General features: G+C 45.1%; 1 protein-coding gene across 2 annotated transcripts in view; it reads left to right on the top strand.

Annotated features, from left to right (window-relative positions):
- LOC143961807 (NACHT, LRR and PYD domains-containing protein 3-like) overlaps positions 1-15,619 on the top strand; it is a 114,969-nt gene that overhangs the window by 68,757 nt on the left and 30,593 nt on the right. For both annotated transcript variants that reach the window (XR_013270560.1, XM_077471138.1), the window contains exons 6-7: positions 7,602-7,727; positions 11,864-12,034. Coding sequence is in view for 1 of the 2 variants with exons in the window: in XM_077471138.1 (XP_077327264.1) it covers positions 7,602-7,727; positions 11,864-12,034 (297 nt within the window). In the remaining variant the exon portion in view is untranslated. The remainder of the gene's footprint in view (positions 1-7,601; positions 7,728-11,863; positions 12,035-15,619) is intronic.

Here is a 15,619-nt window from a genome sequence, read left to right as displayed (position 1 = left end):
TCTAAGGTAAGGACACTCTGGATAGGAGATTTGATTCTGACCTGAAGAGGATCTATCTTACGGCTGGCATGGCCTGTAAGCCGACCCTGGCCTTAGCGGCTCTGTCTAGAGCGATGGAAGTTTGGTCCAATAGTGTTGATGAAACGCTCAGGAATGTTTCTGAAGATCTGTCCAAGAGTTCTCCCATTCAAGAACTAAGACTAGCTTCAGCCTTCTTAGGAGAGGCCTCAATCGATATTATCCGACTGGTGGCTCGAGTTATGCTCTCTTCTGTAATTGCCAGGCGTGCCCTGTGGCTCTGTCCTTGGCTAGCCGATCCTGCTTCTAAGCAGGTTTGGTGCCGTATTCCCTTTGATGGTTCTTCCCTTTTCAGCAATAAGCTGGATAGTGCTATGACTCGAGCCACTGGGGGTAGGTAGGGATTTCTCCCCCAGGATAGGCACCTGCAGAATCAAAGGAGATTTTTCCCAGGAAAGCAGAGTCAAGATCGTGCCAGGGAGGCACGCACTTACAGACCTGGACAGGAATTTTCCAGATCTTGGAGGTCCAGACAGACATCTCTCAAAAAATTCGCAAAGGGCAGTTCGATGGGGAAAAGGAGCCTACTAAGTCCTTTTGAGATCGTACCCGTCCAGGTGGCCGGGTAGGAGCTCGTTTGTTCCGCTTTCGGCACATCTGGGCGGCCTTGATCCAGGACTTTTGGACCGTCAAGACGGTTTCCTCCGGGCACACGTGGTCGTTCAGCAGTGTCCCCAAACTCAAGTGTGTTCCCACATCCTTTCCAGAGTTGGAAGAAAAAAGACAAATTCTTCTAACCTACATAAAATCTTTGTTGGATCAAGGCGCCGTTATTCCTGTTCCAGACGATCATCGCGGCTTGGGAATGTACTCTCCTCTTTTCCTGGTCCAGAAAAAGAACGGTACGTGGAGACCTGTAATAGACTTGACGCGTCTAAATCGCTTCATAAGAAATTCAAAATGGAAACGCTGTCCACGATTCAACATTCAGGGCAGCCAGGAGACTGGCTTGTCTCAATAGACCTCAAAGACGCCTATTTTCACGTCCCAGTGGCCACAGAGTAGTGATGGACGAACTTCCGACGGGACGTTTCGCGAAAGCGAAATGCGAACGGACCCAAACGTTCGCGAAACCGAACGTTCGCCGCGGGCCCCATTGACTTCAATGGGAGGCGAACTTTGCAAACCTTCATGTCGAATTTGCGGCCACGTGGTAATTATTAGGGGGTAAAACGTAGTCCCACCATCTGGACAATGACATAATACATGTATGAGGTGAATTTGGGATCGATAACTACAAGCATTTTTATTTTATTTGGGAAATTGTTCTAACAATTCAGGACTATGGAGCTAATGAAGGCAATGGAGGAGAGGGAAGGTCAGGGACCAGGGTAGGCAAAGAAGAGGGTGCAGGAGATGATCACCAGCAGCGTGACATACCGGAATGACACATGCACCGTGATAGAGGCATCTGACAGCAGCACCGTAATACAGAGCACTGACAGCAGCACCGTGACATACAGCGCTGACAGCAGCACCGTGACATACAGCACTGACAGCAGCACCGTAAGCAGCCCCAGGAGGAAGTCAGCACAGCACAGGGATGGTGTGATCCCCTCATAATAAGAACCCCCAGGAGGAAGTCAGCACAGCACAGGGATAGTGTGATCCCTTCATAATAAGAACCCCCAGGAGGAAGTCAGCACAGCACAGGGATAGTGTGATCCCTTCATAATAAGAACCCCCAGGAGGAAGTCAGCACAGCACAGGGATATCATAAGCAGCCCCAGTAGAAATATGACACCGCTCAACCTCTTCAAAGAGGAGGGTAGGGGCATATAGTACGGTGTGCTTTTTTGGGTCAAGGAAGTGAGCAGACTGTACGTCAGTCCCTATACCGCTGAAGGACTGCTGCAGTATAGGGCAGCGGTCAGCAGTGGTGCACGTCAACCCTATCTATTGTGGACCTATAGCGGTCCTTACAGAACAGCAGACTGTACCGCACTCAAGCCTATGTACCGTAGCACCCTATACCAAGTTACCAGTCCTTATAAGAACTTTTGTGGACCAAGCAGGTTGTGTATTAGTGTTTAGCAGACTGTACGTCAGTCCCTATACCGCTGAAGGACTGCTGCAGTATAGGGCAGCGGTCAGCAGTGGTGCACGTCAACCCTATCTATTGTGGACCGATAGCGGTCCTTACAGAACAGCAGACTGTACCGCACTCAAGCCTATGTACCGTAGCACCCTATACCAAGTTACCAGTCCTTATAAGAACTTTTGTGGACCAAGCAGGTTGTGTATTAGTGTTTAGCAGACTGTACGTCAGTCCCTATACCGCTGAAGGACTGCTGCAGTATAGGGCAGCGGTCAGCAGTGGTGCACGTCAACCCTATCTATTGTGGACCGATAGCGGTCCTTACAGAACAGCAGACTGTACCGCACTCAAGCCTATGTACCGTAGCACCCTATACCAAGTTACCAGTCCTTATAAGAACTTTTGTGGACCAAGCAGGTTGTGTATTAGTGTTTAGCAGACTGTACGTCAGTCCCTATACCGCTGAAGGACTGCTGCAGTATAGGGCAGCGGTCAGCAGTGGTGCACGTCAACCCTATCTATTGTGGACCGATAGCGGTCCTTACAGAACAGCAGACTGTACCGCACTCAAGCCTATGTACCGTAGCACCCTATACCAAGTTACCAGTCCTTATAAGAACTTTTGTGGAACAAGCAGGTTGTGTGTTAGTGATTAGCAGACTGTACGTCAGTCCCTATACCGCTGAAGGACTGCTGCAGTATAGGGCAGCGGTCAGCAGTGGTGCACGTCAACCCTATCTATTGTGGACCGATAGCGGTCCTTACAGAACAGCAGACTGTACCGCACTCAAGCCTATGTACCGTAGCACCCTATACCAAGTTACCAGTCCTTATAAGAACTTTTGTGGAACAAGTGAGTTGTGAATGTTTAGCAGACTGCAGCAGAAGGGCAGCAGTCAAGTATAATATCCTTTCTATATTTGGAAGAAAGAATATTATACATGTACAAGCCTATTACTGTACCACTGATACCAGTCCTGAAAAGAACCTTTGTGGAACTAATAATAACAGCAAGTCTTTAAAATTACCCTCACTGCCTGACAACACTGCTTCCTTCCTGTCCCTATACAAATTGGCAAAAAAAGAGAACGATTAGTGGTTACTGGAACAGCTCTTTTGTGGACCTTGATAGTAACAGCTAATGATGATGATGATGATGATGATGATGAAAGACTAATCTGGCTGTCCCTGTAGCATACACCGTCCTTTCCCTTTCTCTAAACTAACAAAAGACACTCAGGCTGCTGCAAGAATCAGCAGCACAGCAAACCTATCAACACCTAACACCTATACCAGTCCTGAAAAGAACTTTTGTGTACCAAATAGCTAGTGGTTTATCTCTCCCTACTCCACACAGGAACCTGTCCCTATCGTAACAGAAGAAAGAATGTAAAATGGCCACCGGATCGGGTGTATTTATAGGTTAGGGGGAATGTCCAAGTGTCCATGTGCTGTCATGTCTCAATTGGCTGTCCTGTATCACATGATAAACGTGTCACCAAAGGTTAAAGTTCTTGTATACATTAAACACGTAAGTCCGCCGCGGCGAACGACGGAAAAAGGCGTTCGAACGTGCGGACCGCGAATGTCGGAAATTCGCCGCGAAACGACCGCCGGGCGAAACGTTCGTCCATCACTACCACAGAGTTCCAACAGTTTATTTGTTTCTCCATTGGCCAGCTTCATTTACAGTTTACCTGCCTTCCATTTGGTCTGTCAACCTCTCCTCGCACATTCTCGAGGGTCCTTCTAGCAGTTGTAGCATTGTTGAGAGTCAGGAAAATCCGGATTCATCATTATCTGGACGATTTGCTTCTTCTTGCTCAGGACAAGGATTGTCTCTTGAAACACAGGGATCAAGTCATTGCAACCCTCAAGGAACTCGGGTGGCTCCTGAATTTAGAGAAGAGCCAGTTAGTTCCTACACAGTCTCTTGTGTTCCTCGGCGCCCTGTTCAATACGGCAAAAGGTACCATCTCTCTGCCCGAGGAGAAGATTGCAGTAGTACGGGACAGGATCCACCTCACTCTCTCTTCGTCTCGTCTCAGTGCTCTTCATTGCCTAAAGATCATAGGCACCATGGTGTCTACTATACCGATAGTGAAGGGGGCACAGTGGTGGATGCGTCCCTTTCAAATGGGTTTTCTTCGCCAATGGTCGGGAGAAAAGGTCCAGTCCAGCGAAATTACTCAGACCATGAGAGGTTCCCTCCTCTGGTGGCTTTGTCGGGAGAATCTATTGAATTGCCACTCTCTTTTTCCAATCAAATGGATCTCAGTAACGTCAGATGCCAGCAATAAGGGCTGGGGGGCACATTGTCTATCGGAAGTGGCTCAGGGCATTTGGGGTCTTTCCCTCTCAGGGAATAGTGTCAAATGTGTTAGAACTTTGAGCAGCCTTCCTAGCGCTGTTGGCATTTCCGCATCTGATAATGGGTGCATCCGTAGTCCTCAGGCTGGACAATACGACTGCGGTCGCATACGTAAGGAAGCAAGGGGGCACCAGAAGTCGGTCTCTGCTGAGGGAAGTGGATCCAATAATGCGTTGGGCCCAGAGGAATCTGGCCAACCTAACAGCAGCTTATGTGCCTGGAGTTCTCAGTGTCCAAGCGGACTTTCTATCACGAGTCCACTTGGACAACAATGAGCGGACCCTTCACGAAGATGTGTTTCAGTGGGTTCTATCCCTGGGGATGTCTCCAGAAGTGGATCTCTTCGCCTCCTGTTTCAACAGGAAGCTAACAAGGTTTTATTCAAGGTTCAAGGATCAGCAGGCCTACAGGATAAATGCCCTAACAGAGCAGTGGTGGTTCCACAAGGCATACGCCTTCCCTCCAATTCCAATTATCTTTCAGTTCCTGAAGAGACTCAGATGGGAAGAAGTGGAGGTGTTAGCAATAATTCCGCATTGGCCCAACAGGCCTTGGTTTCCTCTCCTATCCCTCCTCAGCTTTCGGGACCCAGTTCCTCTTCTGTCCGGAGGGGACCTGCTCTCCCAGGGGTTGATTCTCCATCCATGTCCGGCTCACCTTCAGTTGAGGGTCTGGTTCTTGAGAGGGGAAGGTTGGAAGCACTGGGGTGTCCTTAGGAAGCCTTTTCCACCCTCTTAAGTGCAAGGAGAAGAAGTACTAATAAGATGTATGAACGGATCTGGACCAAATTTTTATCTTATGTGTCCTCCAGAACCAGTTCCTACGTTTTACCCACAGTTCAAGACGTTTTGGGTTTCCTGCAATCAGGCTTGGGCTTACCCTTATCAGTTAGCTCCCTTCGGGTTCAAGTCTCGGCTATTTCCGCATTTACAGGGGTTCTGTGGGCTAAGCATGCCCTTATCCAGCAGTTCTTCAAAGGCGCAGAAAGATTGAGGCCCCAGAGAAAGCCCAGATTCCCTAAATGGGATCTGCCTCTAGTGCTGGGCTTCTTTTCTCTTCTCAGTAAGGCTCTTTCCATCAGAGAACTCACCTTGAAAACTGCATTCCTGGTGGCGGTCACCTCGGCGAAACGAGTATCAGAGATTCAAGCTCTAGGAGTCAAGGAGCCTTTTCTAACCTTTTTACGGACAGAGTGGTCCCAGTTCCAAAGTTGGGGTCAAACCCTAAGGTCACTTCGGTTTTTCATGAAAATCAAGAAATCTCTCTACCCTTATTCAGATCCTCTAATTCCTCGGAAATTCGTCCTCTTGATGTTGGACGCTCATTAAAGCTCTATTTGGGAGCTACAGCTCCATTCCGGCAGTCAGACTTCCTGTTCGTTCTGTTCTGTTGGAAGAACAAGGGCACTAGAGCATCAGTCAGGTCAATTGCGGCATGGATAGTTCAAGCGATCCAGTAGGCATACAGAGTAAGGGGCTTGGCTCCTCCTCAGGCGGTGTCGGCGTATTCGACCAGAAGTCTTTTTATCTCGTGGGTGGCCTCTCGCCACGTGGCTCCTGATGCGATTTGCAGTGCGGCCTCGTGGTCTTCAATTCACACCTTTATGTCTCATTATTGTGTTGAGCCGGCCGCTCTATCCTCAGTTGACTTTGGAGTCAAAGTTTTGTCGGTTGAAGGTGTCAAATAAATCTTTGTTAAGCAGCCTTTTTGCCCACCCGGGTGTGTTTTGGCGAGTTATTTCCCACACGTAGGCTGCCATGGAGTCTGTCAGGAAAACGGAAAATTTATGTCAAATACTTACCGTAATTTTCCTTTCCTGATGGACTCCATGGCAGCAGGAGTTCCCTCCCAAATGGCTGGAGTAGGATAGTTACCGAACACGGCCTCTGGCAGGGAGCAAAGATTTATGGGAGTATCGTCCTATAGGGTAATGGAGGCGGGACTAAACCCACACGTAGGCTGCCATGGAGTCCATCAGGAAAGGAAAATTACGGTAAGTATTTGACATAAATTTTCCGTTTTTATATTGGTAGTCGGTAAAAAAATCAGCATTGCCATTGATAACACCCCCCCCCCCCCCCCAACACTGCAACTGATCCCTAGGAGTTTTCTGTCTATTGATGGGTTCCCTTCACAATGCCAGTCGATGGTGTGCAGGCAGTGAGGAGGTGATGTGCTGTGACCTCTAGCAACCAAGCAGTGAGCAGTAATGGTGTGCAGTAACCTCTAGCAAGCAATAAGTGAGCAGTATTTATATGCAGTAATCTCTAGCAACCAATAAGTGAGCAGTATTGATATACAGTAATCTCTAGCAACCAATCAACAAGCAGAAATCATGTGCTGTAACCTTTATCAACTAACCAGTGAGTAGTAATGTGTGATGTAACCTCTAGCAACCAGTCAGGAAGCGGTAGTGATACACTGTAACCTCTAGCAACCAATTGCAATCGCTGCCCTGATCTGATTCAGTAAACTGATTTTGAGCTGCTATTTATTGTATGTCTCGGAGCAAGTGGAGAGCGAAATTGCATGGGGGGCGGGGGCCAACAAAATGTTTGCCCAGGGTCCAATCAATATTAAAGACGACCCATGGTTCTGAAATTTAACCCAGAGCCACACTCTGGATTACCACCAGAGAGGTTAATGTAAATCATATAACTGGGTAATGGCATTTATAGGTGAAGTTCATCCAGGGAGAATCCAATTGCCTCTCCAGGGGTTCAGGAAGAAATTTTTTCCCTGATGTAGCAAATAGGATAAGGCTTTGCTATGGTTTTTCGCCTTGTTTTCGATCAACTATGGGTATAGAATTGTGTATATGGGATTTTATGATTTTTTTTTCGTTTTTTTATTGGTTGAACTAGATAGACTTGTGCCTTTTTTCAACCTAACTATGTTGATAAATGGAAACCCCTGTGTAGGTAGGATGGATGTTTTGTATATCGGGGGCTTCAAGGCCAACAATGAAAAGTCCTCATCAGGTCCAGTGTGAGACTGTAGAGCCAGAGGGAAGGCAGTCATGCGAGATGGAAATTTTTGGGTGTTACATGTTATTCTTGTTGTCAGAGGTCATACATTCTTCGCAGGAATTATCATCTCACTATTGTGTTTTAGATTTTGGGGTTGTATTATTTCCAGTAAAGATTGCCCAGAAGAGGAGGAAGCAAAATATGAAGATGGAATAAAGTCTGATACTCTTTCCTTTCTGATGAACCCGGAGAGTAAAATTCAGGAATTATGGTAAGAGAAATCTGCAATCCTATAGTGATGGGGAAATGTGACATCTTGTGATTGTTCCCGTCTCTCAGTGTTTCCTAATATCTCAGGTGTCCTCCATCCTCACCAATTGTAGAATCTTCTATCACCTGTCCTCTTCTCATCTCTTCTGCTCTCTACAAGAATCTTCCTTAATTGCAATTTCTTTAATGGGATTTGGGGTTCCCCTTATAGTAGAACAGTGACCAGGCTATGAACATATGAAATGATCATCCATATTCTTAACAAGCAGCAAATAAGCTTTACAGCAAACCCTCACTGATCTCTGTAGCTGCAGACACCATGGATCAATCCATCCTCAGTTTTCACAGAATATCCAGTGAAGTCCCCCAAGGTGGGTTTCAGGAATCTGCTCTCTCCTCTACTCTCACACTTTTGAGTCAAGCGGTTGTGAGCAGTGGCGGCTGGTGCCCAAAATTGTTTGGGGAACGCAAACTGAAAAAAAAAAAAAAAAAACATCAATTGCAGTCTCACTGTGCCCATCAAATGCAGCTACTGTGCACAGTGAGACTGCAATTGATGTTTTTGGTTAGAGTGCTTGTCCTGTGTCATTTGGCCCCCTGCCACACCAATACCAATTTCTCCCCACCCCTCTGTAAACTGACTACGGTGTATCATGGCTGCTGAGACCAGACACCGTGGTCAGTTTACGTGCCTCTATCATCAGCAGTCTGCTGTCTGCTCTCATCTCTCCTCCTCCCTCCCTCCTCAATCTGTGCGTGAGCCTCCCCTCCCCCTCCTGCTGCTCTCATAACTCTAACCTGTATACACCATCAGCACTGCCTCCTATTGCAGTGCCGCTCCCTCTGTGAATGATTTATAAATATAAATGCTGTAAATACCTAATTTAAGAGCCGAGATTGTGATCACATGACCAGCCAGTTCTCTCCACCTCCCCTCCAGACTGACATCAGCAGAGGAATCTCAGCCCCGCCCACTGCATCTCTCAGAGGAGGAAAGGAGAAAGCTGGCAAGTCATGTGATCGCAATCTCAGCAGTGAAATGAGGTATTTGCAGCATTTATTTTTTTATAAATCACACATAGAGGGGGATACTACAATAGGAGGCAGTGTTGATGGTGTATATAGGTTAGAGGGGCTTAACAACCACTTTAAGCTTCATTTGCTGGCTGGAAATGAAAATGTTAAAGGGGTTGCAAAATCATCCTATGCATCAAGGTGAAAAAACTTCTGGCAGTGACTGGCCCCCTAGTCTTCCCGTTTTACTTACCTGAGCCCCGTATTTCCCTCGACGAGGATGTGCTGTCCCTCTTTCCATGGGGTCCCCGGCTCTTGATTGGATAGATTGATAGCAGTGCAGCCATTGGATGTCAATCAAATCCAATGATGCGGGGGGCGGGGCTGAGTCTGGCATTCATGTGTATGGACGCAAATGCTGGACTCGGAAGCGCGCCCACAAGGTAACCCTCCCCCCCTCGGGAGAGCGTTTCTGTACAAAAGGCCATTCCATAATCAATAGAGCCCATACTCCAGAAATATTACCTGTCATTGTCTCACTTCTGCAGGATAGGAGTTATAAATCCTGGAAAGTCATCCCTCCCCCATCACTAAAAGAATTGATGAACATTCCTAACTTACATCATCTTTATGAGGTCTTGTCTGCTTCCTCTTTCCTCTGTCCTGGCTCTGGGCAGTAGACATGTGCACTGACAAAACAATTAGTTCATTTTCGTTTCATTAGTTTGTTTGATTTTTATCAGAAATTCTGAAATTTGAATATTTGGAAATTCAGAAATTTTCACATTTCGATTTTCGATTTTCCGAATTTTGAATTTTCGGATTTCCGAATTTTTGGAATTTTCAAAGATTTGAAAGTCTAAAAAATGTGAAAATCTGAAAAAAAGAAAGAAAGAACATCAGTTTAATCAATAACGAACTATTAAATTAACGAGTACGAATTTATCCGAAGTTACAAATTATCTGAAATAACAAATACCGCATCTAATAAAATGGAAGGGAACAAATTAATAATAAATAATTAATAATAAAAAGGTTTTATTATTTTTAGATTGTTACGTTCCATTTGTTTAGATGTGGCATTTGTTATTTCAGATAATTCATAACTTCGGATAAATTTGTACTCATTATGTTCACTAACACACAAATTTGAAAGGGACTTCCATTACCTATAATTTAATAGTTAGTTATTATTTAGAATTAAACAGATTATCTTTCTTTTTTTCTGATTTTCGAATTTCCGAAAATTCGGAATTGCGAAAACCCGAAATTCGGAAATCGGAAATTCAGAAATCCGAAAATCGGAAATTCGCAAATTCGCAAATCCAAAAATTCAAAATTTTGAAATTTCGGAAATTCGGAATTTCACAAATTTTGAAATTCGTAAAATTTGGAGATTTCAGAAATTGAAAAATTCAGAAATTCGGAATTAACGAATTTGTCTAAATTCGTAAAAAAAAAAAGGAAATAAAAAAAAGGAAATAAATGAATTGCACATGTCTACTGGGCAGTGAGTGTCTATCTCCCCCTCTCTTCTCCTGGTGGGGGTTCTGTTCAGGTATGAAGGTTATATGCTATGGACATAAACCCCCTCCAGAGTCCCTCCACAACCACATAATATACTATGTAGAGTTTTTTTGGGGGGTGCAAACAAACCACCTGCCCCCTCCCCCCATTCGTTCGGTCAAAACCCCTCCATCACACCATTCATCCTTCCCTCAGCCCCTCACTTACCCCATCCAGGCTGCGAGCATCTTAGGTGGCTTCCCCCTGTGTCTTCTCCTCTGTGCCACCCCCCCCCCCCATGCTCCTGGCCAATATGGTTGCTTCTCCTCTGGGCCAATCGAGTCGTAAGACCCACTTTCTGATTGGCTGTGAGGATATGCAGGAAGACAAAAGAGAATACGAATTTGCTATTGTCACACAAGTGGGTGGGCTCAGGGTGCGGGGCCCTGCGCCCCGAGTTCACCCTTTTTTTTTAAACCAATTAGAGCCTCGGGGTCTAATCATGTGCTTTCAAAAAAAGACATAGAAATCCATGTGTCCTGCATGTAGATTATGGGCCGGGCGCATGGACTAGTGGGGGGCGACACTCCTGCATCCCGTGTTGAGCGGCCACCACTGGATTTCCTCATTACAAACTATTTCTCCATAAAATGAGTAGAGCTCTCCTCTGGGGAGGAACATCCTCCTTATATTCTCCTTCTAGGCGGTTTTACCTATTTTTGAATTTCAGTTTTTCTGGGTGATATCAACAAGAAAGTGGACTTTTTGTCTCATGTCTGTCTGTGCTGTTAATTCTATCTGCAGATGTCTGACTTCACCAAACACTTTTGGATCATTTCCTAACCAAATTTTCCCTTGAGCCCCTCCCCCTATGTCAGGCCTTATATGCTCTTGATCAATATGTGCCCATCATTTGTTCGGATCCCAGTAATGATATGGTGGGCATTCTACTCCTGAGACACCCTTTCTACATGGAGAATAGACTGCTGGAGGTAATTACCCTTCCCCGTCCATGGATCACCATGAGTGGATTTTATTGGGTTTTCTCACCTTGATGATGGGATCCCATTGCCTTTTTCCTTTTTATCTTGATTTATGATGACCATACCCTAATGCCGCGTACACACGATCGGAATTTCTGACAACAAATGTTCGGCTTGTGAGCTTGTTGGAAATGTGAGCTTGTTGGATATTCCGACTGTGTGTAGGCTCCATCGGACATTTGCTGTCGGAATTTCCGACACAAAAATTTGAGAGCCGGATCTCAAATTTTCCGACCACAAAATCCGTCGTCGTAAATTCCGAGCGCGTGTGTACACAATTCCGACGCACAAAATTCCACGCATGCTCGCAATCAAGCGGAAGAGCCGCGCTGGCTATTGAATTTCATTTTTCTCGGCTCGTCGAACGCGTTGTACGTCACCGCGTTCTTGACGTTTTTGGAAATCACCAACAACATTTGTGCGACCGTGTGTAGGCAAGACAAGTTTGAGCCAACATCCGTCGGAAAAAAAATCCAGGATTTTGTTGTCGGAATTTCCAATCGCGTGTACGCGGCATAAGAGATTTTAGGTAGTTCCATAATATACTATCATGTGTCTGTATTTGCCTCTGCAGGTTGGATAGATGTGATTTGAATTCCTCCGGCTGTGATGATCTCCGATCCATTCTTATCAATAACCAATCCCTCACCAGACTGGATATATTATATAATAATCTGGAAGATTCAGGAATAAAACTTCTATGTGAGGGGCTCAGACATCCTGGCTGTACTCTGCAGTGGCTGAAGTGAGAATTATCCTATAAATTATATAATATTCTGCACTATTCTAGTATAAATCTTCTATTTAAGGGACTTTAGAGATCCAGGATATATCCTGCAAGTGCTGAAGTGGAAATTATACTATAAACAATATCATATTTGGCCAGATTTTGGATTAAATCTTCTAGGTGAGGGATCCAGATGAACGGTAAACCAAGACAGACTTCTGCTTAGCCGGTTACATTGGGAGCTCCCATCATAGTCCTTCAGGTCACTTACTGTTATTGGCTTTCATCCCCTCCACCCCCTCCATCAGAGATTAGACTTTATGTCTATGGCGAGGTGGGATGTTGGGTGGATGATATAAAAAACAGACAGCGGCGCACTGGGCACCGTAGACAGCTATGCCTACTAGCTCATTATGCCTTTGCCTTGCAGGTTGCTTCCCCCCCCCCCCCCCCCCCATGGGTTTACAACCACTTTAATGACCAGGTCATTTTTTCCCCATACTGCACTGCGTCGCTTTAACTGACAATTGCGCGACCGTGCCACGCTGTACACAAACAAAATTGATGTCCTTTTTTTTCCCACAAATATAGCTTTCTTTTGGTGGTATTTTATCACCTCTGTGGTTTTTCTTTTTTGTTGTTTTTTTTTTTTACGCTATAAGTAAAAAAAAAAAAAAAACTATGTATTTTACTTTCTGCTATAATACATATCCCAAAAAAATATATAGAAAAAAATAATGTATTCATCAGTTTAGGCCAATATGTATTCTTCTACATATTTTTGGTAAAAAAATAAAAAATCACATGATTGGTTTGCGCAAACGTTATCGCATCTAAAAAATAGGGACTAGATTTATGGACTTTTTCATTTATTTATTTTTTAATGGTTTTACTGGTAATGGCGGAGATCTGCGATTTTTTTTTTTTTATTATTTTTTTTTTTTTTTTTTTGCGGGACTGAAAATTTGCAGCGGACAAATTTTATCCCCAAGTGACAATTTTTAGGGACCAGTGACATTATTACAGTGATCAGTGCTAAATATATGCACTGATTAATGTATAAAATGACACTGGCAGGGAAGGGGTTAACACTAGGGGTGATCAAGGGGTTAAATGTGTTCCCTAGTGTGTGTGTGTTTTAACTGTATGGGGACAGAACTGCCTGGGACAACAAAGAGATCGCTGTTCCTGACCACTAGGAGCAGCAGATGTCAATGTTGTTACCTGTCAGAATGGGGATCTGCCTCATTTGCATAGGCAGATCCCCGTTCTGCCTCTGTACTAGGCGATCGCGGGTGGCCGGCAGACATCGAGCCTGTCGTTTCACGAAATAGAGTTGACCTGCCGCAGTATATATACTGTGGCTGGTCAGCAAGTGGTTGAACAAGGTTCAGATCTCTCCATCTACCAGACAAATGTTTCTTGTATATACACTTTAGAACTAGCGATGGGTTTGGTTTGGTTCGGACCAGAACTCCCTCCCAAACAGGGAAAAAGTTCAGATATGAGCCGCGAACGCGAAAAAATCAAAAGCCCCCATTTTGAAGGCTTACATGCTAGTTATTGGCCATAAGAAGGGTATGGGGGGCCCAGGTACTGACCTGGGGGGACATGTATGAATGTAAACCCCCACCCCAAGGCACCTTGTCCCCATGTTGATGGGACAAGGGCCTCTTCCCTACAACCCTGGGTGGTGGTTGTGGGGGTTTGCGGGAAGGGGGCTTATGGGAATCTGGAAACCCCCTTTAACAAGGGGACCCCAGATAACTCCCCCCATGTGAATGAGTATAGTTTACATTGTAACATTACCCATTCACCAAAAAAGTGTCAAAAAGAAATAAAAATTTCTTTATTAAAATTTAAAAAAACAAAAAACAATGTACCCCATATAGATCCTTTGTCAATCACAATGCCCACCGCACCGCCGGACCTGATAAAAAAAAAAAAAAGCTCTGCCTGTGATGAAGACTAACTGTCAACTGCCTGCTCCACCATGTGCCAGCTCTTAAATAGATAAGGGGCAGGACCATCTGGTGACATCACCTGGTGGCACCCCTCCATGTGATGTCACCGACTCAGCATGAACAGGGGGAGGGGCCTTGTTCCCATCAACATGGAGACAAGGTGCTTTGGGGTGCCCATGTTGAGGGCTTGTGGCCTGGTATGGTTCGGGGGGGGGGGGGGGGTTGCTTTCCTGGCCTGCCAGGCTGCATGCTCAGATAAGGGTCTGGTATGGATTTTGGGGGGGAACCCCACACCATTTTTTGTAAAAAAAAAATGGCATGGGGTTCCCCTTAAAATCCATACCAGACCCAAAGGGCCTGGTATGCATGTGGGGGACCCCACGCAATTCTTTTTTTTTTCTTGCCAGCATTTTTTTTTTATATTCAGCTGTCAGTAGGGAAGCCCACTGACAGCTGAGGAAACCACCAGGGTTTACTTCCTCTTTCAGGTGTAGTTAAAGGAAGGAGGGCTTAAATGGAAATACCGGGTAGTCGCTCACACCAACCCCATATGTAGTTCCATTCGGCCATATAATAATTGGACTATACCGGTACTTGGTAATGGAAAAACACTAATAAAATTTAAAATCAATATAATGTTTAATAAAGATATAAAACAAAACAACACTGAATTATCACTTGAAGGAGTATAATAATATGCACATCACAGTTGAGGTATTCCTGACGGGTTCTCCATAGGGAACATTCAACCGTAGAGAGTGCACAATAAATTTCCTCGACTAGTTTCGCGGGAAAAGGCCCGCTTCTTCAGGAGGATATCTATATAAAAGTATCACAGTCATTAGATAATATACACATGTAAAGATATAAGCAATACAGTTATCATAATGTTATTGATTTTACATACACAAATTCCCTATATGTTTAAAAGAGGAGGTCAGCTCACCCTACTTCAAGGAACAGGCTGCAGGTAAGGAGATCCGCAGAGTCCCCCCACGGTGAACATGGGGGATTGGTTAGCGCCGGCTCTGGATAAATAATATTATAATAATTTATCAATTAGGAGGGGTATATCTCGAATTAAGGAAGAAAGAGGAAGGGGGGGAGGAGAGAAAGAAGAAGGAGAAAGACCTCGTGACGGTGGAACCGTGATATTAGGTGACTAGAAAAGTGGGGAGGGGGGAGGGGGGGGGAAAGAAAGGAAAGGGAAGGGGAAAGGGAAAGGGAGGGAAACAGGGGGGGGGGGGGGAAGAGGGGGAGGGGGGGGAGGGGGGGGAAGGGAAGGGGGTGGGAAGAGTGAAGGTGAAATGCTCCAGGTGACTACATATAATTACCAGAGGTATAAGGTCAAAAGTGGTTAAACCATACTATTTGATATAAATATGTGAAAATTATTAGCAAATCAAACGTGAATAGTCAAATGTATATCATGTGGATTGAGCAGTGTAAAAGGAGGAAAAGAAAGAAACCCTTCACCCCAATAAGGATCCTTAATTCCAGGGGGGTTACAATAAGAATGAATCGGCTTACCAACAAGCCAATCAAGAAATCGTGTAAAGACAGGACATCAGGGTTGAGCTGGTTAAACAAACTTGTTTGTAAGGATATTGTACCGTTCGCTGAGTATCAATTACCAGGT

The sequence above is a fragment of the Lithobates pipiens genome, unplaced genomic scaffold (genome assembly GCF_037356315.1).
Source record: "Lithobates pipiens isolate NorthernLeopardFrog02 unplaced genomic scaffold, aLitPip1_a1.2 Scaffold_8, whole genome shotgun sequence".
Classification (NCBI taxonomy): domain Eukaryota; kingdom Metazoa; phylum Chordata; class Amphibia; order Anura; family Ranidae; genus Lithobates; species Lithobates pipiens.
This window is presented reverse-complemented; position numbering and strand designations above follow the sequence as displayed.